At 42.7% G+C, this 26767-nt stretch overlaps 1 protein-coding gene across 2 annotated transcripts in view; it reads left to right on the top strand.

Moving 5' to 3' along the window:
- The window catches only part of LOC148040070 (uncharacterized), a 40093-nt gene extending 17828 nt beyond the window's left edge, over window positions 1-22265 (top strand). For both annotated transcript variants that reach the window (XM_087696571.1, XM_087696570.1), the window contains exons 4-7: window positions 21101-21277; window positions 21370-21453; window positions 21537-21618; window positions 21700-22265. In XM_087696571.1, the coding sequence (XP_087552697.1) occupies window positions 21101-21277; window positions 21370-21453; window positions 21537-21618; window positions 21700-22121 (765 nt within the window). In that variant the 3' untranslated portion in view covers window positions 22122-22265. The remainder of the gene's footprint in view (window positions 1-21100; window positions 21278-21369; window positions 21454-21536; window positions 21619-21699) is intronic.
- The last annotated feature ends 4502 nt before the right edge of the window (window positions 22266-26767 follow it).

Here is a 26767-nt window from a genome sequence, read left to right as displayed (position 1 = left end):
TGCAATCTCGAGCCGCATAGTGGTCAATGAGATGATTACAATTCTTAGATGTGAGGGAAAAATCTTGTAATTGAGAGTGGAAATTAGAAAGCAACCCCTGCATTAACTCAACATTGGTTGTGACATTGTGGGCTCTCCATTCACGGATGTGATTAGGGTGAGCTGATTGAGGGTTGCGTATAGGCTCGGTACTATCGATGAGGTCCCAAAGTCCCTAAGATTCAAGAACTTGTTGCATGAAGTTTGACCAAGTGGTGAAATTTGACCCATTAAAATAAAGTCTTATCTGTGAAGGCATTCTTGGTTGTTGCAACAGGAACAGTAGTTCTAGGAGATAGAGAAGGTGCGTAATGGAGGTAGGGTGGATAGGGGGGCTAGGGCGAGGGAGTCGAGTACACTTGGAAAGGAATCCCAAAGTGCCCACCATGCATACGAGAAGTGTGCATAGTGGATCCATTATGTGTGCAAGGGTGGATTGGGTATGGGCATGGTAACCACATGAGGGGCCTAGGGTGGAGGGATAGGGACACATGTAGCAAAGGATAGAAATATGTGAAAGGGATATGTGATGACAGTCCATAAGTAGAAGATTGATGTTTCCGCGTTTGAAAGGTCGTGTGGGGGATTTGTGAGTGTGTGGGGGTAGTGAGGGGAATGCGCATCACAACTGTCCTAGAGTGGAAGAATGTGGTAAAGTGGGGTTATGTGGAAGGTATAGCGTTAAAGGATGGATTCCCCCTTACAATGCACTAAGGTGTGGAGTGAATGGAGGATAGATAGATGGTGGGATAGAGAAAGAGAAAGTGTTAGGAGCGGAGATGGAAGATCCAAACCGTAGTGTGATTTGAGTGGAAGTGGAGTGTAATCCAAGATTTTGGAATAAAAGTGTGAGTAGGATCAGGATGTGGAGAAGTAGTGGTGGAATGGCAAGGAGTTGAGAAGTTTGGTTAATGTGCTCAAATAAAACAGATGATAGAGATATACGTGATGATGTGTGCTTCAAGAGTCTCTTCTCTCTTAAAGTTAACCTATTGGAAACCATCTAGATCTGGCACACCAAAAGGAGAAACAAAAGAGAGTTTTGGCTCATACGACTCAAAAGGTTTATACGAACCTAATATAAGGCTTGGCTGTGATGAAGGAGAGGGATTGTTAGATGCGTCGAATGTCATGGTCCCTCCAAGACTAGAGAGATGGTTAGTCTCACCAATTGGTCCAGATGGAGTAGTAGTACTCGTTGGAGGGGTGTAAACTTGGTTGTGCATGATGTGCAAGTACTCCTCAAACTCTTCGTTTGTAAGATGACCAAAATGAGAAGAAAAAAATGATAAAGGTGAAGGTGTGTCTATCTCATCCTGGAGATCATAATGCCTACTCAGAGCCTCCAATGATAGAGAACCTTGATGGGGTGTCATAGGATCCCTAGAAGAAGGTGCTTGAGACATTGAGTAAGAATTGAGTTGTGTGTGATTCTTGCACAAAGACTAGTCTCCACAACCATTGCAAGATACTCTTTAGAACAACATTGGCTTTGATACCATGTAAAGATATGCTAGGGTTTGCATTAAAGGAAACACACCATGTACAATCAAGGCTGAAGCACAAAGACTCAGATAGAGACAAGTAAATCTCAAACCCTAACGTAAAATGCAAAATGCAAACACAAAGCTCAAAATTGAAATATAGAGACAAACACAGAGAAAAGAAACTTTGAAGTGAATGAATGCTATAAATGGATGCAAGAGTGTACACAATGCCCAAGGGTAAAGCAATGCAGTGTCGAAGAGTAACATTGCCTGGAGAGGGATCCCAAGTGTTGCAACCATTGGTCGGAGAGAGGAAGATTGTCAAATGTAGATTCCAACAGATGTTGGAGATGCTGGCAAAAGGTGTGGAAGATGGAAGAGGAAGGTGGCAACACCAAAAGGTTGCAAATGCAATTGAGGAGGAGATGCTTGGATGAGGAGTATTGCCAGTTGTTGCTTGGAGTGGTGAAGGCCAAATGCAAGCAATAGAAGGTCGTTGGAAGGTGTAGGAGATCATTGCCAATTGTTGCCTAGTGGAGGAGTGTTCAAAGGCAAGCTGGAGGAGGCAGACTATGTGCTATGAAGATATGCCAGGGTTTGCATTGAGAAAACACAACATGCATGACCAAGACTAAAAACACAGAGACTCAGAGAGAGATGCAAAACTCAAATCCCAAACGCAAAATGCAAAATACAAAACTCAAACACATAGAGAAGAAACTCTGAAGTGGATGAATGCCGTAAATGTATGTAAGAGTGTATAGAATGCCCAAGGGCAGAGCAATGTAGTTTCGGAGAGTAATGTCCATCGGAGATGGATCCCAAGTGCTATGACTACCAATTAGAGTGCGGAAGTCAAGGAGAACACAAAACACTAATCGTCGAAGGATCAGATGATTGAGGTGGCAATAGGAAAGGTCCTTGGAGCGGAGGGCGGCAACAGGAAGTTGTAAATGCAGTTGTAGAATGGTCTTCAACAGGGAGAAGATGGTCGCCAACAAGGAGAAGATGATCGCCAATAGGGAGATGATGGTCGCCAGCTGTTGCTTGTGGGTGACAAGGTTGAACGCAAACTGTAGGCTTGATGCCTGATGACAGTTAGAGCTGCCACTCGTTGTTTTGTTGATGGGGAGTCAAACACATGAAGGGGGCAGTTTGTGGACTGGTGATGTTAGATGGGGACCAAACGTAGTAGAGAAGTGAGAACTTGCATTGAAGGGATGAGGCTGAATGGTGGGCAGCCCGTCTATTTATAGATGTTGAAGGGTGCCCTTGAGAATTAGGGTTTTGAGAGACCATTGAAACTATCTTGAATTGTGCACCAAATTTTTATTTTTCATTAATTAAGCATGTTTTGGGACTGTCTAAAAATGCTAATCAGCTGTAAAGTGTGTTTTAGCACAACACCCCCTCTTAGGCCCAAAAATGAGCTTAAAAGGGAAGGCATGCAATGACATTAGTTGCCCAGTTGCCTATCAAGACTACAGAGGCGATGGTTATCTTACCAAGGGAGTCCAAGTAGTCACCCCAGAGAGGACATGGTTATCAAAGTGAAGCAATGCGGAAGTGAATGACCAAGACAAAGAGTGAATATATATATATATATAGAGAGAGAGAGAGAGAGAGAGAGAGAGAGAGAGAGAGAGTTAAACACATAAAATGTGTAGTGAAGAATGCTGTATAAGGATGTAGAAATATACAGGGGTGCAGGGATTGTTGAGAATGTGCCAATCACACCCTATGTATGCCCCTTTGTATGGAACAACTAGGCTAGGAAGATGCAGTTCATTCTAGAAAGAGAGACAGATCCCATAGGCACAGTGATGTAGTGTGCTACCAAGCAATCCTATATAATGATGTACTTGACTATCACTTTCATATGATGATAATGCAATAGTACTTGTCTCTTTCTATCAAGTGTCTGTGTCATTGTCAGTCCTACACAAGATTGTGTTTATGAGTTCAAGTCTCAATCTTGAAACCTAATTTACTTGTGTAACAGTTGTCTTCTTTGTCAATGACATGAGTAGTATCTTCATCTTCCATCCTCCATAGCTTCCGCCTCTTCCATGCTCTAGATCCTGCATCTTTCACATGGTATCAGAGCACAGACGGGCATGGCAGTGCTCCTCCAACTCCAGTTCACTCTCATCTAGCTCAGTTTGAGCTCAGTCCAGCTCAGGCCAAGTCTAGGACCTCATCTCCTACTCTTTCTTCTCACTGCCCTGCTTGGCAGCCATAGCTACACAGCACAAACCCTGCTTTGAACACTTATATCTCCTCATAGAGACCATATCTCTTCACGATTCCTTCTGGGGGAATCTTTCCCAATACAAGGTCCTCCTCCTCCCTGGCACCTCACACCTAAGCATTATACACCCTGGAGTTCAGCATTGTCAATCTTCTCTGCTTCTGCTTTGGGTGTCCTCCATAGCCAACAGGACCCAGCTCACTTGGAGCTTCTTGATCTCCCTCCACAAGCAGAATTTCAACACGATTTCTTCTGGAGAAATGTTCCTTGGCTCAGGGCGCTGCCTTCTGTCACTTTAAACACCAACATTGGTGATCTACAGCTCTAGCATTGCAGAAATTCGCCGTCGCTGTCCAGATCTGCGCCGTGTCTGTTCGAGCTCCCTGCGTGCGCCGTGCTGTCCGGATCTGGACGATTTCCATGGGGCATTGATAGCCCTTGACATAAGCTTCCTAGACATACAAAAAGTTTTGAAAATCATCAAGTACAGCTCCTGCAATCTGAAAAAAACCAAGCCCCTATCTCAGAAACCCTAATTCCACCATAGCCAAAATCTCCCAAACTCATTTTTCTTTCATTTTCTCTCCCCTGACACTCAACCCAAGCCTCTGCCACTCTGATCCACTGTGTTACTGAAGTTCCCAGCAAGAAAAAGATTCAAAAAGATAAGCATCAACAAAATCAAAGCATCAAGAATCATCATCAAGTTCAACCATAGTCTCTTTTGATACTACATAGTGTGTTTTCACACTGCCATTGGTTGTGTCTTTTGACACATTAGATTTCAACTCTGTGCTGAAAAGTTTCAGAGATTTTAAGCTGATTCCATCATGGAAATGCCAAGCATGAAGTCTCTTGGGTGGTTACTTGTCATAAAGAGTAACATTACTCTTGTTGCCCATTTACATTGCATGAAAGACTTGGCTATCTTACTTGCAGAAAGACATGGAGCTGTCTACATCAAAGTTCAATCAATGAATCCATCAGAAGATTTTGAAGACATTTCCACTACCTCAAAGATGATACCTTTGCTTGAGGGGGACGTGGACATGAAGACTAAAGCTGCAAGCAAAGTCAAAGAAGAAGCAGACCAAACAGACAATGAAGAAGAGAAGGACAAGAAGAAGATCTACAATGAAGACCAAAAGACCATATCATTCAAAGCTGAAGAACCAAAGATGAAAGACAAGAAGATTTTCCATGCTGACAAAGAGAAAGCATATGCTGAAAAAGACCACAAGGGCCTATCGGTCCTTGTCTCTCATTTTCTGTTTTAAAAGCATTGTACCTGCCTTAATGTTCCTTTCATAAGCTTGTAAAAACTCCTCATGTAGCCTTGTACTACAGCCTCTGTACACTTTGTGAGGCCCTTGTTACAGTCTTTGGATGTCCACCATGTTTATGGTACCCACACTTAGCCTTTTCTGCGACAGCCTTTGGTGTTTTGCCATGTTTGTGGTATGCCCACACTTTGCAGGTGCTGCTCTCACTAAAGTCTCTACACACTTTGTACTTTCAGGTTGTGATTGAGGAGGGGTATTGAGAATCTGCCAATCACACCCTATGTGTGCCCCTTTGTATGGAACAACTAGGCTAGGAAGATGCAGTTCATTCTAGGAAGAGAGACAGATCCCAAAGGCACAGTGATGTAGTGTGCTACCAAGCAATCCTATATAATGATGTACTTGACTATCACTTTCATATGATGATAATGCAATAGTACTTGTCTCTTTCTATCAAGTGTTTGTGTCATTGTCAGTCCTACACAAGATTGTGTTTATGAGTTCAAGTCTCAATCTTGAAACCTAATTCACTTGTGTAACAGTTGTCTTCTTTGTCAATGTCAACATGAGTAGTATCTTCATCTTCCATCCTCCATAGCTTCCGCCTCTGCCATGCTCTAGATCCCGCATCTTTCACAGGGATAATATCTGTGTATGTCTCCACCTCGAAGATCTCAGTCTCCGTCAGCCCCTAGAGCAGTCTCCATGATCTGTAGCCTGAAATCTGTGAAAACCAATTGACTAAGACTGTTGGAATCAGGGCCTATAAATAGGCTGGGGAAAACACGAAAACCATCCGACTGTTGCTGTCTGACTGCTTGCCACGTGTTACCTGCGCCTGTCTGACATACCATGTGTCATCTGCCCTGGTGCTTGCGCTCCTGCCACGTGGACTACTTGCTGAAAACTGCAACTGCTTGTCCAGGGGATGTCTCTCTCTAATACCCCCTCTTAGATCCTGGACACGGTAGAAGGCTAAGGGATGTGGAGTGCTATTGAAGTAAAGCCTGGGGAAGTGCCTTGGTAAGCAAGTTTGTAAGATTGTCCTTTGTCTTGCAATAGACCAGGGAAATGGTCTCATCCAGAAGCTTCTGTTGAATGAAACGATAGTGAATCTCAATATGCTTCGTCTGAGTATGAAACACAGGATTCCTGGCCAGGGCAATGCAACTCTCATTGTCGCATTGTAGAACAGTGGGACCTGTCAGCGGGTAGCCAAGCTTCTCTAGAAGCGTGCGAAGCCACACTGTCTCACATGTAGTAGGAGACACCGCCCGATACATCGCCTTAGTCAAAGAGAGGGCAACTGTAGGTTGCTTCTTGCTACTCCAAGAAATAGAACCAACACCCAAGGTAAAATAATAACTTGTCGTGGACCTCCGATGATCCACATCACTATCCCAATCTGAATCACTCCAACCTATAAGTACCAAGTCCGTAGCACTTGTACCAGCATGATAATAGATCCCAAGATCAAGAGTTCCCCATTGGAACCACAAAATCCTTTGAGCAATGTGCCAATGCACCATCTTGGGTGCACTCATGAACCCAACTAGTACACCTACAACATAATATAGATCAACATGAGTATTAAGAAGCCAGATCAAGGAACCAGCCAACTGCCTATAATGGATCATCTGCCAAAGGAGAATCGGAATGAGCTATAGCCTTTTAATTCGGGTCCATAGGAGTCGTAAGAGACTTGTATCCTTCCATCTCACACGTAGCGAGGAGCTCTTATACATACCGCTGTTGGCAAATAAAGATCCCCCTCTGAGTTTGATATATCTCATGACCTAGAAAAAAGTGTAGAAGTCCCATATCTGTCATCTCAAACTTCTCATGAAGTGCTGCCTTCGTCTGCTCGACCATCTGAGTATAGTCACCTATCACAATCAAGTCGTCCACATAAAGGACAAACAACACACGACCTCCACCTGAGGTGTGTACATACAATTGAGGGTCGGCTTTGGAACGCCAATACCCTAATTTCTATTGGAGGAACAAGTCAATCTTCTCATTCCAAGCATGGGGAGTCTGCTTAAGGCCATAGGGCGGGCGCCTTTTGTAGTTGGTACACCTTACCATTAGAAGAACCTAAGCTTGGAGGTTGCTCAACATAGATTTTCTCCTTCAACTCTCCATTCAAGAAGGCAGACTTCACATTCAGTTGATAGACCGGCCATCTCCTATGGCTAGCCAAGGCAAGAACTATACGAATAGTGGCCATCCAAGCTGTAGGGGCAAAAGTGTCATGGAAGTCAATGCTTGGGCGTTGTGCAAAACCTTTAGCAACCAGGCGGGGCTTGTGCTTGTCCAATGTGTCATCACTGCGGTACTTGGTCTTGAAGACCCATTTGACTCCAATGATCTTCTTATGAGGAGGCTTCGGCATGAGATACCAAGTGCTATTTCTCTCAATCGACTCCAGGTCTTGCTCCATCGCTTTCCGCCAATGATCATGCTGTAAAGTCTCGGTTATGGAAGTGGACTCCTGATCTTGCATGACATGAGTCATCAAACAGTAATTAGTGTAAACAAGCTCAGTGTGGTGTGCTTGGTTCCTCCGAGAACGTCGCGGATCATCCTGCAGCTGCCACTCCTCAGGGATCCCCTCAATCCGTGCATCACGAAGAGTGTTGCGCGCTCAATGAGAAGGAGGCCGGAGCTCAATTGGTGAATTCGATGGCTGAGAACTAAACTCCTCATCCGAAGAAGAGTCCTCAAGAGGCACAAGCTCCAAAGAAACAATCACTAACTATCACCGGGATCTCCAAAAACAGGGTGTTCCTCACCCCTCTCTAAGGCCGGAACTTCCACGAACCGAACATCACGACTCATGTAGACATCCCGCTTAACATGATCATACAATCGGTAGCCTTGAGATTGGGAGCTATAGCCCACAAACACCTATCTTTTGGAAGTTGCTTCAAATTTGTCACGCTGTGGCTTTGGAATGTGTACATAGGCATCACACCCAAAAACCTTGAAATAAGAAACATCTAGCTTTGACCCAAAGTACGCCTCATATGGAGTCATACCAACAATTGCGGAAGCAGGGAAACAATTAAGGATGTGAACTGTAGTAGCCGTAGCCTTAGCCCATAGGCACTGAGGTGTTTTACGATGCTCCATCATGGTACGGGCCATCTCCATCACATTGTGATTCTTTCGCTCCAAGATGCCATTCTCTCGAGGGGTGTTTGTATTGGCAAACTCTTGGTGAATACCACGATGTGCACAAAATCGGAGCAAACTCATTACAAGCTCCCTCTAAGGGACTTCGTCCTCATTGGTCCACAAAGATGGTAGAAACAAGCTCCAAGGGTGCGGAAGACCGCCTCCAAGCCTTGTTGGGAATAACATCACGAGTCTACTTCCCTCGGATATAGGATACACAAGGTTGCTGGCTCACCACAATATCCAACAAACCTCAAACAAGCGATCCCTTTGACACCTTCTGAAGGTAATCATAATTGAGGTGGCCAAACTGAGCATGCCAAAGCTCCGATTGAGTTTGGGAGGTAAGAAGAAGAGAAGTCAAGGCAAAAGAAGACCGCAACTTGTAGACTCCATTCTCCTCATAACTTGAAGAAAGAACCTGTCTTGATCCACAATTAAGAATCCGAAAAGAATCCTCATCAAATTCGACCAAAATGCGAAGGGCATAAAGCTTGTGCACTAAAAGGAGATGGTATCCCAAAGCTGGTACATAAAGGACCTCGGATGTATGGGGACCACCGCATCCATCTAGAATAAGATGCATGTTGCCTTGGCTCGGTATAGGAATAGATGAACGGTTACCAATGAGAATCTGACCATGGGAAGGCTGCAAATGAGCTCACCTTGCTGAAGGAGTCATGTGCTGGGAGGCACCATTGTTAACAATCCACTTCCGAGTGTATGGGGCCATCAAGGCAGCATCAGAAGCTGTTAGGGTCGAATCTTCAACCACCTCCAAGTGGAGGAAAGCAGCTGATGAGGGAGCAGCCACAGCTTTGGAATCTTGTGAAAATTTCTTCTTATTCTCATTTTTCACCTTCTCCTTCTTCTCCTTGTCGAGGCAATCCTTCTTCCAGTGACCCGTTTTTCCACAAATGTGATAAGTGAATTTCTTTTTTTTGTCGTTCTTAGATTTATCCTCCTTTTTCTTTTGGTCCTTTCCCTTCTTCTGAGAGGACTGACCAACCAAGGCCTCAAATTTTGAAGCATTTGTACCTTTTAGTTGATAGGAACCAACTCTTCCCACTGAAGAGTCTCAGACCGCCCTGAAGCAATCAAGGCATAATAAAAACCATTGAAGCGAGGCGGTAACTATGAAATAAGAGTTATCGCCATGTCTTTAGAAGTGATCACCTTCCCTACATTTTGAATCTGCATGTGAAGCTGCCTTAGCTTGTTGATATGCTCGTGCATAGAAGATGACTTGGTGACACTCATGGTCCTCATCTGCACTTCCAAAGAAACTCGCTTTATGATCAAGCTCCAACCATATCTCCTGGGCCGCCGTCAAATGCTCAATATGAGAGATAACAACTATAGTACATGAGAGATAAAAACAAGTGAATGTGAGCATTGAGTTTATCCCAATGTGCCTAAGCCTTTGCTAACTCCACCTTATCACTGGAAGAGAGGCTGGACTCGTCTCACGAAGAAGGATGATGAATAGCCTTCATAACAAGCTCCACCAAATCATAGGACTCTAGCATGGCAAGTATCAACCCGCCAAATGCGGTAATTCTCGCCATCGAGCTTTTGATCTGATGGAAGAGCTAGTAAGATGGGCACCTTCCGATCCATGATCGCTCGGATGTCTTGGCCTTAGAAGACGTCTTCACCTACAATGCCTACACAATACAAACAGAGTTAACTGTGGAAATACAGAGTGAACAGAGTGAGAGAGAGAAAGAGATAGTGAAACACAGAAAATCTGCAGTAAAGAATATTGTAGAAGGATGTAGAAATATACACAGGTGTAGAGATAATATTTGCGTATGTCTCCACCTCGAAGATCTCAGTCTCCGTCAGTCCCGAGAGCAGTCTCCATGGTTTGTTGCTTGAAATTTGTAAAAACCAACTGACCAAGATTGCTGGAATTAGGCCTATAAATAGGCTAGGAAAAACACAAAAAACCATGCAGGCTGGCTGCATTAAAGTCCGACTGCGTGCCACTTGTCACCTGCGCATGTCTAACTTGCCATGTGTCATTTACCCTGTTGTCTTTGCGCTCCTGTCACGTGGACTGCCTATTGAAAGCTACACCTGCTTGTCTAGGGAATGTTACTCTCTAACAAGGGTATTAGATAAAGAGTGTACATCGGCTGTCAAGTGGCCTACCAAGCCCCACAAAGGCGGATGGAACCACATTGAACTTGTTTTTTTTAAATGGAAAGTTGATTTTAGGAGTGGTGGCCGATTAAGTAACAATGACCTAGGAGATGAGAGTAGGGATGGTACACCCAACGCATTACAAAATAGTACAAGCTTATCCATCCACTCAAGGATGTCAATGATAAGGGAAAGGTGATGAAATGTCATGGGAAGAAGGATGATGGTGTAATCCGTCGATGAAAATAGGTTAGGATCCATCCAGTGGTGCTTTGCACAATGGGATGCATAGTATTCTACACGCCGAAGAATGCTCATTCAATAGTTGCCACTTGGACAGTGGGGGAAATTGTTCACTTGCCCAAGTGCCCTAGTACAAAGATGATGAAATCATGCAATGTATAGCGGAAGGTACAAGGAGGAAAGACTGATGTCGAAGACAAGTGCCAAAACCTATAGAATACCAAGAAGGGTAGGAACCCCCTCTCATTTGGATGTCGATGTCGAAGAAGGAAGAGGAGCTTGAGAATGTCAATCTTCATGTGGTGCTGAGAACCATGTGGATGAAGATAATGAAGCATTCCTACTGGGAGAGCAAGGATAGAAGTCATTGTCATGATAGCATCAAGAGAGATGCTCTATGATTCCTCGAAGGATGGAAAGCCTTTATGCTAGTAGAAGAGCAAAACTCCAAGTAAATGGAATCATGAAAGGAACGATACGCATTTCCTCTCTTCAGCTCAAGAAGGACCGGTGTAAACTTGCATGTTAGTCCTACACTGAAATACAAAACCCTTCGAAAGAGAAAATTTTCAAGCATAGAGGTGAGTAGTGAGATGCTCCAAAAAACAAAACTAAAAAATAAAAGAAAGCAAAGCTTTTTCTTTTTAGGGACCCGACATGCAGAATCTAAGCAGAAGCAGATAGAGAAAGAGAGCTAAGAGTAGGCACATTAATTGAGGAGTTCAATGACAAAGCTGAACAGTGTTTGACAGTGATAGAGTGAGAGTGAGTTGTCAGATAGATGTGTACCAGTGTGGTACACACAAAGAATAAAAGAATATATTTATACTTAGGGTACGTTACACTTACACCCGTTAGGGTGGGTTCACATGCGTGAAGTAATATATACACGGGAGAGCGCGTAAAGAGCCTTTACACCCAACAACCTCCCACTTAAAGGTCCTAAGCGAACCTTTAACCAACTCCCACAAGTCTAATGCAATGCACGTGTTGAGCTTTTGCAAGACTTTTAGTGAGAACATCTGCAAGGTTATCCTATGATTTAATCTTAGTCAGGGTGACTAGACCATCATCCAAAACTTTTATGATAAAATGATACCGAACATCAATATGTTTGGTACGTGCATGAAACATGGCATTCTTAGCTAGGCTGTAAAGAAATACCCTAACACAAACATAAACAGAAACCGTATGCAAAGCACAGACTGATAAAATAATACAGTTAGGGTTAGGGTAACTTAGAGACAATGGACACAGTGAATAAATGAAATGATGTGACTACTGAATAATACGATGCTCAAACAGTAAACACACTATGCAGTGAATGAATACTGAACCTCGAACTTCTATATCTCAAGGATCAAGGCAGGGGTAATGAGCTGGAGAGTGTGTCGTACTCCGAATGGATTCCGAATCGCAACAAGGTAGTCTCTGGATGTCCAACACCAGCAAACGCAGCAGTGAGAAGTTGGATGTGATGCAGACAGCAGTGAGGAGAGAGAAATACTAAAAATGCAAGCAGCAGGTGAGAGAAAGACTAAAAACGTAGGCAGGACAGCCTGCAGGAGAGAGAGACTAAAAACGTAGGTAGGAGGTGAGAGGAAGACTAAAAACGTAGGCAAGACAGCTTGCAGGAGAGAGAAAGACTAAAAACGCAGGCAACAAGACTGTGATGACGTGGTAGGTTGTATGGCAGTAGGTCTGCACAGGAACAGCAGTCGCTTGATTGGAATCAGCTCCAAATTACGTGAAGAGGGCTGGAAATCAGACGCTAACTGATGGAGACAGCAATGGACAGCTTCGGCTGAGATATCCTCCATGAACGGGGTGTGGGCAACAAGCTGAAACACTTGAAATCCGCAAAAACGAGATTGAACAAGAGTGGAGGGTTGGCTGCCTATTTATAGAAAATTAGGGTTCTAAATCCTCTCCCACTTAACTCTCTCAATCCTCTCCCCATTTCAAGGTTTTGGCTAAAATAAGCCTAAAATAAGCATGTTTTTGGGCTGTTTAAGTGGCTTAGTGCATTTCTTAGCACAACATAGGCATTTAGCGCTCTGGCTATCACATCTAAGTATGGGTATTTTGGTGGGCGATCCAAAATCCTTGACCAAACGACCAAGCCAAATTGCTTCTTTTGAAGCTTCAGTGGCTGAGATATATTCAGCCTTAGTGGTAGAGAGTGCTACTATTTTTTGCAATCTGGAGCACCAAGAAATTGCCCCACCCGCCAAGCTAAAGATATATCCACTAGTAGACTTGCGAGTATCCAAGTCACCTGCTATGTCTGCATCACAATACCCCTACAGATCCAACGTACCCTTGCTATAGCAAATACATTTTCTTTGTATGCCCTTAAGGTACTGTAAGATACATTTCATTGCTTCCCAATGTGCTTTGCCAGGATTTGACATGAACGTGCTTACAACTCCCACTGCATAAGCAACGCCAGGTCCAGTAGCAACCATAGCATACATGAGTGAACCACAAGCTGAACCATAAGGAACACCCTTCATAGTACTGGCTGCCTTATCATCTTTTGGGTAATTTGCTTTGTTAAGCTTAAGATAGGGTGGAAAAGGTACACCAAGAGGCTTAGCATCAGCCATAGAAAAACGATCAAATACTTTGCTGATGTACTTTTCTTGTGAGAGAAATAAGAGTTGCTCTCTATCTTGTGTTACATGCATGCCCAAAATATATTTAGCTGGACCTAAATCCTTCATAGAAAAGGCTGAATTCAGCTGCCTTTTCAATGCATTAACATGCATGCCCAAAATATATTTAGCTGGACCTAAATCCTTCATAGAAAAGGCTGAATTCAGCTGCCTTTTCAATGCATTAATCTGGCTTTAATGCTTACCAGCAATAAGCATATCATCCACATAAAGCACAAGCATAATAAGGCTTCCATCATCAGCCTTCTTAATATATAAGCAGTGATTTGCACTACTTCTTTTAAAACCATGTGAGAGCATGAAGGCATCAAACTTTTTATAACATTGTTTAGGAGCGTGTTTCAAACCATACAAGCTTCTCTTAAGCTTACATACCAAATGCTCCTTTCCATGTATAACAAAGCCTTTGGGCTGTTTCATGTACAACTCTTCTTCCAGATCACCATGTAGAAATGCAGTTCTAACATCCATTTGATCAAGTTCAAGATCCATAGATGCTACAATGGCAAACAACACTCGAAGAATGGTCATTTTGACAACAGGAGATAACGCTTCTTGAAAATCAATGCCCTAGCCCTTAGCCACAAGTCTGGCTTTGTATTTGGGTTTGTTTGCTTGATGCCAAAAACATACCTAACATCATGAAGAATCAATTCCTGACCATTTTCTAGAGCTTGGTGTATGGTACCCATTCCTTCAATATCACATGCATGATTGTTGCCAAGGTAGACTTTTCCAAGTTTACCTTTTGCATAAGTAGAAAAACACTCCAGAGATGGAGCTACATGAAAAGAAACACCGCTATCAACAATCCACGATTGTGACAAACCATCATGAGTTGACAACAAAGCATCTATCACATCTGTTTTAGTGATATACATGTCCTCCACTGTCATAGCAAGCGGATCTGAAAATGCAACCAGCAAATCAACATATTTATCATCTTCTATTTCCTCAATAACAACACTAGATACCACATTTACTTTTTCTATCTCTTTAGGGGTAGAGCTGCCATCCTTGTCATTCTTTTTGCCTTTTGCATTAGCCAGCTTCTTACGTTCTTGTTCCTTTTTAAAGTACCTGCAATCGGGCTTTTTATGCCCTTTGCGACCACATTGATAACGAGTTACATCTTGCTGTTTTTCCTTGCTTTTGTTGCGATTTTTGTTTTCATTTGCAGCATTTTACACATTTTCAGGTCTTCCTCTCACATTGTAGGCTGATCCACTGTTTTCCCCACTTGCCTTGCGTCTAATCTCTTCATTTAGAATAGAACCACGCACACCATCAAATGTCAAGTTGGTGTTATTGCTCAATGACACAACCAATGCTTCCCATGAATTGGGCAAGGTCATGAGTAAGAATATAGCCTCAATTTAGGATCAAAAGCTGGCAAACCTGCATTCTATAACTGACTCAAAATACTAGTGAAAGCATTCAAATGCTCTGAGGCAGATTTGGACTCATCAAGCTTCAAGTTGACCAACTTCCGCATGAGATGTACCTAATTGATAGGAGATGTACCTGATTGATAGGAGTTGTATTCTCATAAGTAAAACCTTGAGTTTCTCCCAAACTACATAGGCAGTATCAAGCCCCTTTATGTCAACCAAGTTATCATTTGTGATGGCTATTTTAATGTAAGTAATGGCCTTTTTATTCATTTTAGCCCAATCCTCATCTGACAAAGCAATAGGCTTATGTTTTTCTGAAGTATCATCACAATTCTTTAGAAAGAGTATACCTCGCATACGATCTTTCCAAAGATCAAAACCATTTCCGTCAAATTTATGAATCTCAAAGAGATTCTTTGTGTTAGATGTAGATGCATTGCCAGCCATCTTTAGCAATTCACAATTGCAATAAAGGGCTGAATGCTTTCAGCCAATAGCAAGGTTTCTGAATTGTAACAGCAAGTACATACTTTTGTACTTCCAAGGTGTCCAAGAAGCAGATGTTTAGTTGCAAAAATCAGTCTCAAGTACTGATTACAACATATGCACGAATCAAATCTGATACATTTGCATTAAGGATAACTCCCACTTCAGTAATACATCACCAAAATTCCCAAATGCAATGACCCAAATGCTGTACTTACCACTGTTTCATTGCATAATGAGTATTTAGCAATACATGTACCAAGAGAAGTTGCCCTTTTTCAACATTTGAAGTATCCAATACTCAAAAGACTCCCATTCAGCAGTGAATCTGCTGCAAATTTCACTGTCCAGTCTCAAAACGACTCAAAAAAATACATCACCAATGTGAAAAGCCCCAAAATTTCTGCAGTGAATCTGCTCCAATTGCATAAATACATCTTCCCGAGTCTCAAGTACGGGCTAATGTTGCAGAAATTTCACGATTTCTGCAAAAGCCCCAAATTTCGGGGTCCAAGAGTGCACAATTTCCAAGAAATTGGCTCAACCAAGCAAAAATTTCACTTGCATTCGAGAATCCCCAAAATTTCTGAGGCATGTGCACTCAATATTTGCAATTTATGGTTCAGAAGTCACTGGAATGTGTTAGGCACTAAATATGGGAAAAGCCCCAAATTTTAAGGGGGAAACTTGCACAGATTTGGGCTTTGTGCTTGCTCACGTGAACACGCGAAAGAGGGAGGAATAAATTAGATTGAATTTTTTTTTGATTTCAATTAAAAAAGTGGGGCGTTGACCAGCCTGTTGTTCGTGCAGGTGCGTGACATTTGTCGTCCGTGCAGCCCAACATCGTGTCCCTGTCTCCTGTCAAGCGTGAGCCTTCCGTCGTGTTGCACGCCTCCAGTCCCGTTAGTCGTCAGTCCGTTTGACGCCCGTTACGCCTACACCTGACTAGTTGCCTGGCCCACTACGCTTGCACCGTTCGATTGTTGACGCTTGTCCCGTTAGCTGCACTCGACCACTGGTCCGTTAGTTGCACCCGACTAGTCAGTTGCCTGATACTTGCTCGTCTACTCTTGAACGGCTCGATAGACTGATTGCCTGCTTGCATGCACCATACTCTGATACCAGTTTGCAGAGTCGGAGCGGAATCAGATAGAGAAAGAGAGTTGACAGAAGACACATTAATCGAGGAGTTCAATGACAGAGCTGAACAATATTTGATAGTGATAGAGTGAGAGTGAGTTGTGGGATAGGTGTGTACCAGTTTGATACACACAAAGAATAAAATAATGTATTTATACTTAGGGTATGATAAACTTATATCCGTTAGGGTGGGTTCACATGTGTAAAGTAATATATACACGGGAGAGTGCGTAAAGGGCCTTTACACTCAACACAACCTTTGGAATTTCCAATTGCATAAAGGGTCAAACGCCATTCAAATCGTTGCACTTTACCTTTCCCTTTTCCCTTTAGTCAAGTGGCTGAAGCCCCTCTTCTTTTAGTCAATACTCTAAAGCTCCTCAAAGCTTTGCTTTGCAAAACAGAGAAAAATAAAAGTGCAATGCAATGAATTTGAAGTTTGCAGCGGAAGTCTAAAAAGAGAAAGGCCAAGTGTGTGGCCATCATTGCATATGGCGAGGTGGGAAAGTGGTCCTAGAAGGTACAGTGGATGTCCTAGAAATGGATGCAGAAAGTGCAATAGGTGAGCCACATATCCTAGTAGTGAAAGAGATAGGTGGCTGAGACTGTTTGTGTGCCACATATCCAGTAGCCACTAGGGCAGATGGAGTAGACAATGTAGCAGCAGGAGGCGTAGCTCCAATGGACTGGGCAGCCGGAGTGGAGGCAGTTGCAGTAGTCTGCCATGGTTTTGTAGGTGGAAGACCTTGGGCCTTTGTATGACACTCCTCGTCCACATGGCCCAACTTATGGTAGTATATGCAAAACCTATTTTTCTTAAGAATTTGTTGCGAAAGGGGTCTTATTTCTTTGGTTCCGTCGAAGCAAGTGAGGTCACTCTTGTTTTGGCTTGCCTTTGCATCTTGCGAGTTCTTTGCCATTGGTGGTTTTTTTTCTTAAAGAAGGGGCAAGCAATCCTCACTCCTTTGAATAAATGTGTATGAAAAACTTCTTGTAGACTTGATCATGCAGCCTCACATAGCGCAAGAACTGACACTCAAACCCGTAGAAGGTTGGCAATCTAGCTCGCATAGCGCAAGAACTGACTCTCAAACTCATAGAAGGTTGGCAATCTAGGTAGTGAGATAATGTGCTGGATAATATGGAAGTATTTGTCGGGCAACTTATTTAAGAAGAATGTAACCTAATCGTCATCTGACTTGGGAAAGCCGGTAGCTGCAAACTCGGCTAGTAAACGCCAATACTCAACCCACTTGACTTTTAGATCATCTCCTTCCTAAATGGAAAACTCTTGAAGCTCAAAATTGAGATTGGTACATCTAGTGCGATCTCGTGTTGTGTAGTGGTCAATGAGATAACTCCAACGCTCAGATGCGAGGGGAAAATGCTATAACTGAGAGTGAAATTCAAGAAGCAACGCTTGCATTAACTGAACATTGACTCTGGCATTGCAGGCGCTCCATTGACGGATGTGATCAAGGTGAGCTAATCGAGGGTTTGTGGTATCAACGACGAGGTCCACAGTACTTGAGATTCAAGCACTTGTTGTATGAATTTCGACAAGGTGGTGAAATTTGACATATTAAAATGAGTCTTATTTGTGAAGGCATTCTTGGCCGTTGGAACAAGAGTGGTAGTGCTAGGAGATGGAGGTGTGTAATGGATCTTGGGTGGATAGGGGGAATAGGGTAGAGAAGTAGAATACACTAAGTAAGGAATCGAAGAGTGCCCACCATACATGCTAGAAGTGTGCATAACGGATCCATATGTGGGCAAGGCCAGACTAGGTATAGGCATGGTAATCACCTGTGGAGCCCAAGTTGGAGGGATAGAGACACGGGGAGCAATGGTTGGAAATCCTTGCGTAGGAGTTACCCAAGGGATGTGCGACGACAATCCATGAGAAAAGGATGGATATCCCTGCATTTGAAAGGTCTTGTGGGGGGTCTGTGAGTGTCCGGGGATAGTAAGGGAGATGTGCATCACATCATCCCAGAGTGGAAGGATGTGGTAGAGGGAGGGTATGTGGAAGGTACAATGTTAAAGGGTGGCATTCCCCGTTATGATGGACCAAGGGGTGGAGTGAATGGAGGGTAGGTAGACGGTGGGATGGAGAAAGAGGAATTGTTAGGAGTGGAGATGGAAGATCCAAACCCTAGTGTGCTTTGAGCAGAAGTGGGATGGAGAAAGAGGAATTGTTAGGAGTGGAGATGGAAGATCCAAACCCTAGTGTGCTTTGAGAATGTAAGTAGATTAGAACGTGGAGAAGTAGTGGCGGGATAGGAGGGAGTTGAGAAGTGTGGTTTATGTGCTCAAATGAAATAGATGGTAGAGATATACTTGACGAAGTGTGTTTGCTTCGAGAGCCTTCTCTATTAAAGTTCCTACACACCAAAAGTAGAAACGAAAGAGGGTTTTGGCTTATACAACTCAAGAGGATTGTATGAACTTGACACAAGGTGTGGTTGTGATGAAGGACATGGATCACTAGATGCGCCAAATGTTGTGGTCTCTCCAAGATTGTGGAGATGGCTAGTCTCACCAATCGGTCCAAATGGAATAGTAGCATTCATTGACAGAGTGTAAGCCAAACTGTACGTGATGCATAAGTACTCCTCAAACTCTTTATTTGTAAGATGACCAAAACGAGAAGAAGATGGTAAAGGTGAAGGTATGTCTACCTACTTGAGACCATAATGCCTTCTCAAAGCCTCCAATGATGGAGAAGCTTGATAGGGTGTCGTAGGATTCGAAGAAGAAGGTGCCTAAGACATTATGAGTTAGAATCGAGTGGCATGCGAGTCTCGTAAAAAGAATAGCCTCCAAAATCATCGCAATATACTCTTTAGATGAGCATGGGCTTTGATACCATGTGAAGATATGCTAGGATTGCACTCTGAAAACGTAGCATGTATGACCAAGATTGAAACACAAAGACTCAGACAGAGACAAGTAAAGCTCAGACCCTAAACGCAAAACGCAAAATGTAAAACTCAAACTTAGAGACAAACATAGATAGAAGAAACTCGGAATCGAATGAATGGTGTAAATAATTGTAAGAGTGTATAGAATGCCCAAGGGTAGAGCAATGCAGTGCTGGAGAGTGACATCCATTGGAGACAGATTCCAAGTGTTGTGACCACCGGTCAAAGTGTGGAAGTTGAGGAAAACACCAAATGCTACTCATTAGAGGGCCAGATGATTTAGGTGATAGTAAGGAAGGTGCTTGGAGTAGAGGATGGTAGCAGAAAGCTGCAAACATAGCTGTAGGATGGCTGCCAGCAAGGAAGATGGTCACCAACAAGGAGAAGATGGTCGAAAGCTGCCATCTGTGGATGAAAAGGCCGAATGTAGGCTGTAAGGCTGACACTTGATGACAAGGGAGGGCTGCCACTTGCCACTTGGCTGATGGAAAGTCGAATGTTGAAGGAGGCAGTTTGTGGGCTGGGGATGGTAGATGGACCGAATGTAGTAGAGGAGTGAGAACCTACATTGAAGGGATGAGGCTGAATGGTGGGCAGCCCATCTATTTATAGATGGTGAAGGGTGCCCAAGAAATTAGGGTTTTGGGGGACCACTAAACTCTGTCGAATCGTGCATCAAATTTGCATTTTTCATTAATTAAGTGTGGTTTGGGGGTGTTTAAACATGCTAATCAGTTGTAAAGCATGTTTTAGCTCAACATGTGCTGGTGATGGCAGAAAAGCCTAAATGCAGCAGGGAGGAGGGTGCTAGACAGTGGGTGACAGCCAGGGAGGATGGCGCCAGGCACTAGAAGGGCTGATGGAGGTGCCTGGACCACCACTTGGATGAAGGCTGATGGCTAAAATCTGCACACAATGGTGCAAGGTAACTGCAAAACGTTTCACCCTTGAAACGTCTCACCTTTGGGCAAGTCCCAAGCGAACCGCCAAGTGAAATGGTTGAACAATATATGTAATATAGTTTTCTTTATAGATAATAACTTGCAACTTACACATTTTTACCATGCAAACCCTTTCATATCAGTACATGTCTATCATGATTCATATATGTAGAGTGTTTAAAAACTCTCAAAGAAGCACAAAAACAATTGTGTTTCATTTAAAAATCTTGTTTTAGTCAACCGTTTCACTTTGGGTGTTTTGTGTTTTAGTGAAACATTTCAGACGTTTCAGTTCTTTTGTGTTTCAGTGCGAGCGAAACGTGTTTCACGGTTACCATGCAAGGGTGAGAACTTGCACAAAAAGATGAGGTTGAATGGTGGGTAGCGCGTCTATTTATAGATGTTGAAGGGTGCCCCAAAAATTAGGGTTTTGGGGGACCACTGAAACTCTCTTGAACTGTGCACCAAATTTGTGTTTTTCATTAATCAAGCTTGTTTTGGGGCTGTTTGAAAGATGCTAATCAGCCAGCTATAGTGTCTCCAGTCTCCTTTGTTGATAATACATCAGGAGTGGAGAGGCAATGGTGGAGCACACAAGCAACCAGGTCAACACTCTTAGAAAGACCCCAAAGAATGACCAAGGTGGCCAGCATAAATGTTGCCACCCACTGACTGAAATGGCCTGAGAGTGAGGTTGGATAAATGGTAGTTTCATCCCAATTCTTTGGTAGAGGAGGCCTCGTATTCTTGACAAAGATGAGACTACTAGAGTTGAATTATGATTAGCAGTATTAAGGAATCTTTGTAGTACAATTGATTTGAAGTTGATCTATTATCTGAATCGTTTACACAGAACAAGAAATCAAGTAGATGGCTTTTTTGAGAGTTCAATGCTATTTCCAGGGAGGACCGACTGAATACAGGAGCCGCACTTTGTTTGAGGATGCTACTCCTGAAATAGTCAAGGATTTTTACTGGGATGATGAATTTCGACCAAAATGGGACAACATGATTATTCATTCGAAATCACTAGAAGCATGCAGTGGAACAGGGGAAGAGGTTGCTCATTGGGTGAGAAAGGTAACAAATCCTGTATTTCTGGCTGCTTTTATCCTGTCTGTGTGAATTGATGGATTTAGGGTTCTAACATGAAGTCCATTGTAATTGTGCAGTTTCCGTTCTTCTGTAGTGACCGGGAATACCTTATTGGTCGTCGCGTATTTGAGTGTGACGGCACATTTTTTTGCATCACAAAGGTATGCTATGCTTCACATTTCACTTTTTCTGTGTTGAATTGATATCTGCATTGGTTTTCATGGTCTTTTCTTGATTGATGCAGGGTGTACCTTACTCTGCAGTTCCTCGACGAAGCAAACCTCGAAGAGTTGATACATACCACTCAAGTTGGTGTGTTCGAGCAGGTTTATACTGATGCTCTTATGGGATGTTTTTATGTCAAATATCGTTACTGATGGTTAGACTAATAGGGTTGCTGCTTGCAGTTGAATCTTCAAAGAGCAACGAAAAGACTGCATGTGAGGTGACCTTTTTTCACTCTGAAGATATGGGCATTCCCCGGGAGATTGCCAAGTTTGGTGTCCGACAAGGGATGTGGGGCTGTGTCAAGAAGATGGAGCCTGGTCTACGGCAATACCAGGCACTTCGCAAATCGGGAAAACCTCTCTCTCACACTGCTCACATGGCTCAGCTCGCAACAAAGGTTCCAGCTAGTTTTTTTGAGAATAATGCTGTAACTGTATCAAGTGAAGTGCCACTTGGTGCATTTGAGAAGCACCACGCAGTAAACGGATGGAAGTGGCTTGTTGTTGGGGGGGCTGTTATTCTTGCTTTGGGGCTAGATCGTGGAGCTGTAGGTAAGATTTTGGTGTTTGGTGTTGCCAGGCGACTTGGCCGAAGAATGTAATACTTTGACGATAGTGACGAGGGTCTGTAAGGTGGATAAAACACAGTTTGACTGAGGGGGTATAGTGGTAGCTCCATACCTACCCAATGTAACGAGTTCCATTTTATGGGCTGATTTGATTTTCGATGGTGCATTAGAGTACAACTTATGGTGTCAGAGTGGAGTGAATGTCCATAATAAGAATCTGCAGCATCCTTGTCTCTTACTTGATTGTCTTGTATGCTAGGATACTATTGGGTAAGGGCTAAAGAGATGGTGTTGTCACAAACTGCTGTATTATGTTTCAGAGTTGTTGTAGGAGACAATGGTTGCCAGGATTTTACGTATGAAATTGTTTACTGTCCAATGGGGCATGTCTTTTGCCCGATTATCTTGTATTGTAGGTGACTTGTGTGTAAGTGCCAAAGACATGAACAGATGGTGCCATCACAAACTACTGTATTATGGTTTGGTATTGCTGGAGACAATGGTTGCAGGATTCTAAATATGAAATTGTTTACTGTCCAGAAGTGGCTGTTTGGCGCCTCTGGATGCACGAGTCACTACCAGAAAGAATACATCGTAAGATGTGACTTTCTTGTGCAGATGATTCAGTGAAATATGATTATCCTCTTCACGATTGACTTGTTAAGCATTTGCACCGTTCTTGAAGTCATGATGTGTAGGCTTGAAGGGATCTATACTAAGAACACAGGTTCTCATGGGTGGGTTGGTGTCTGTATAATAAGCAGCAGTTCTTTCTCTTGGAGAGTACTGATATACGGTAAGGTTTAATATTCTTACTTATCATAGAAGCAGAGTATATTCCATAGTGTGGGCCACAATATGCAAATTGTGTGTGTGATTTGCAGTTTGGGTGAATTCTGTTAATGTCTTGGGCTCGATTAGAGCCATTAATCCCAATTTTTAATTTGATATCCAGAAATTTGTTCTCTATTTCAGAGAGTGCAACGTCTAATGGATTGATTTTGTTCAACCATTTGTTGTTAAACATGTGGTCCTTTTATATGGTAAAGTCAAATAGTTGTGGAATGGAGAGGCCAACTACTAATGTAGGATGGTAAAGCCAGATACTAGTGTGGATGTGATGCTTCTTTTTAATGTCTGCAATAGCTGCTGCACAATCGAATTTTGGACTTTGCAACTTATGCAGGGAAATATCATGATGCCCTTGAGATTGTACTGATATCAGCTATAACATTCGGAATCTAAAAATGATCGATATTAACATATTCTTGATGTAGACTTGAGGGGTTCATGTAGACCCACCGTGGTACTTACTAGAAGCATGACATTGCAGATGACAATGCCACTAACATCAATGATGATTCTTTAATCTGTACCAGGATCTAGAACTTGCAGAATTAATCTGTAGAAGTTTCCTAAACACCTACTTGAGGCTTCGCTTAGGATCAATAAATTTGTCAGAATTAGTTACTATTTAGATGTTTCAAAGTCCTATGATCAAGTCTACTACTTAGGCTAGAGTTCCCAAAACTTTTAATGGGTTCAATTCAATAATATTAAAGGACGTAAGGCTAAAGGTAGTACGAAGCACATGGCCCAAAGAAGAAACAAGAAGTTGGAAGTTGTACTTACTGACACCATGCATATTAATACGTCATTTTTCTTGAGTGTTCTATAGTTGACCGCTTTACCTTGCAGCTTTTTCCTCAAGTGTTCTATAGTTGGTCCCTTTACCCGCCATGCTCTTCTGTTAGCTATATGGACTTATTCGTTAATGTCCCAAAAACATCCGCTTACAAATTTGCACAAAGGAAGAGAGAGAGAGAGAGAGAGAGAGAGAGAGAGAGAGAGAGGCAAATATTGATGTCTAGTAAATATCAAATTATACCCTAGATTGTATCTAGAAAGTGAAAAGAGAAAAATCCTATCTAATGTGCAATGGGTGTGTGCATCATCATCTAGGTGAGCCATCAATGTCTACAAGTCTGTCCATTTGGGGATGTGAGACTATATGCATATGAGCTACAACAATGACATGCATCTAGCTCCATCCATGAAGATGGAGAGGTGTAAGACCTGATAGCGAGGGGGCTCTTGGAACAAGCTCTGGAGTATCTATTGGGTACTAGAGTTGGTGCAACGGGCCAAGTACATCTCATTCGATTGTTGAATCTAGGTGATCTCTTTGGTGTGAGTAGGGTTGCCTTTGGCTGAAGGTATTGGGTCCTTGTGCGAGTAGGGATGCCTTCAATTAAAGGCAAGCATGGCCTTTTGCTAGTGCGAGCAGGTTGCCTTTGGCTAAAGATGCGGGTTGTAATGTGACTCTTAACACTCTATGCTCTTTGTAGGGACACTCCTCTCTCTCTCTCACGGTCCCTATCTTTATATGTCTTTGAACTAGTGTTGCTCCCCCCACCAAAAGTACATTATGCAGAACAGTCTATAGAGGTAGTATCTACTTTCAAATACTTGGGGATTGAGATACCAACAGACCACAAATACTAAATGTTGGAAAATACGTTGTATGATTTTTGATGCATATGTTCTCTTGACGGTATTATATGGAGTGGAAGTGTGGAGGGGGGGGGGATCATCTCCTCATCTATATGGAACGACATTGAGAAGTTGCAAAAAGCTCTTATTAGTATACATTTGAGCATCAAAAGCACCACACCATATGCACTTATGCTTTTGGAAACTGGACGTCAGCCAATTGAGGTACATGCCATGATCCGAGTATTGAGATATGCCTCTTGAGTATGTCAAATGAATGACAGTAGGCTTTCCAAAGCGGCATGGGATGCTAGTACACGCCTACAGAAAATGTGGAAAAGTAAAGCGCTTTCAATAGGATGGGTGTTGGATATACAAAAATAGTTTAAAGGGTGGGGAGTGGATATATATCTGGATATGGCATTCGAAGATATATGGATGGACACATGTCAATTAGACCTCTTACGAGTGTATCAAGCAAAACATCAAAGCAAGGGAGCAAATGGCAAACTTGCTTATTACAATATGCATATTTATCCTTCATGTTGGGAATCCTATATGCAGGCAGAGGCACACATGCAGCCATACATAGCCAACCCGCTCTCAGTGGTATTTAGACAAAGTATTGCACGACTTCGAACTCGATCACACACTTGATTGATCGAAACATGTGCATGGAGTGGACATGCAAGAGAGACGAGGCTATGCAAGCTGTGTGGACTACAAAGTGTAGAATCAGAGGAGCACATGATTATGACATGCCCAACATATGCACACATATGGGCCAACATTGATATCCCTTTACAGGGGCCACTTTACCAGTTTTTGACCACTACTCCTATATCGAAGTTAGGGGCTCTCATCACCCGTATGTTATGCTTTCGGGAGAACCACACTGCATAGATCGTTCTTTCACCATAGCTACCCTTTCCAACCATGGGGGAGAATCATTGTATATCTAGAAACGTCCCATGGGTCATAATTTGGCCTTTCGTGGACGATAATAAACTATTTTACTATCATGTTTGAGCATATGCACTACATTTTCATAATAAATGCTTTTTTATCTCTACCTCCTTGTGGTAGAATCTACATGTCCTCTCTCCATTGGGACTCATGAGGCTCTATTTGTCTCTATCTCTAACTAGTGATGAAACTTTGAGTTGGCCTATGGCAACTCACATGGCATGTGGCATGTCACAATCTGTGTACAAGGGTTTGATGATAAATCCATCCTTAGTAAGTTTCATGAAAATATATTTGTCTTATTGTATCTTCATGGGAAGAGGCGTTGAGGGTGCACCTAGGTCCTATATGTGTGTTTTTGACATAGGACTTGCTTAATGATCATGTTCCTCTTTATTCATGGGAGTTGGAGTCAAGGTCATATTAGAAGGGGGACATGCTCCTCATGTTGATATCATATCTAGCATGTAGCTACTTCATCTGGAAGCACCATGACTTCTCATACCCATCACGGGCCATTTGTTAGGAAGTTGCCAATGCTCTTTGTGGTAACCTATTAGGTGACATGCTCTACACTCTATATTAGAGTGATGATATGAAAGAGAGCCTCTACCTCCATGGATGGTGCATCAAACTCTGCTAGTGATAAAAGTAGTTTTTGGATGGTCCTCTAAAGCTATTTGGACGTAGTTGTATTTGCTAAAGCCATCCAAGAAGAAATACATTTTGTGATGGCAACTTCATCTAAGATATTCTCTAGATAATGAAGAGGAAAGGGGTTGGGAATTATAGCCTCATTAAAACTTTCGGTAATGTACACAAATATGCAATTTTTCATTCTTGTTGGGCACAATGACAATTGGAGAATCTCACTCGGCTCGATCCATAAGGGCCATGATCCCAACATGAAGTAGCCTTTGCAACTCATCTTTGACTAGCTTGGCCATGTGTGGATTCATTCCATATTGTTGGATTCGAATTGGAACTACATTTGGTGTTAAAGGAATGTGTTATTGATAGAATCAAGATCCAATCCTTTCATATCACCATAATCCCAAGCAGTTATATCTTTGACTTGTTTAAGTAGAGCCAAAAATTGGTTAAAAAAGGCCAGATCCAATTCGACACTAACATTAATTGTCTTTGTCTCCCCTTCTCTCAAATAAACAATGACTAATTCATGTTCTTTCACCAGAGTCATGTTTTGCATCTAGGCTTTG

Source organism: Lygodium microphyllum, chromosome 2 (assembly GCF_053477565.2).
Source record: "Lygodium microphyllum isolate KBCC chromosome 2, Lygodium_microphyllum_v1.1.10, whole genome shotgun sequence".
Lineage (NCBI taxonomy): Eukaryota > Viridiplantae > Streptophyta > Polypodiopsida > Schizaeales > Lygodiaceae > Lygodium > Lygodium microphyllum.
Note: the sequence above shows the minus strand (reverse complement) of the source record. Positions and strands in the feature narration are given on the sequence as shown.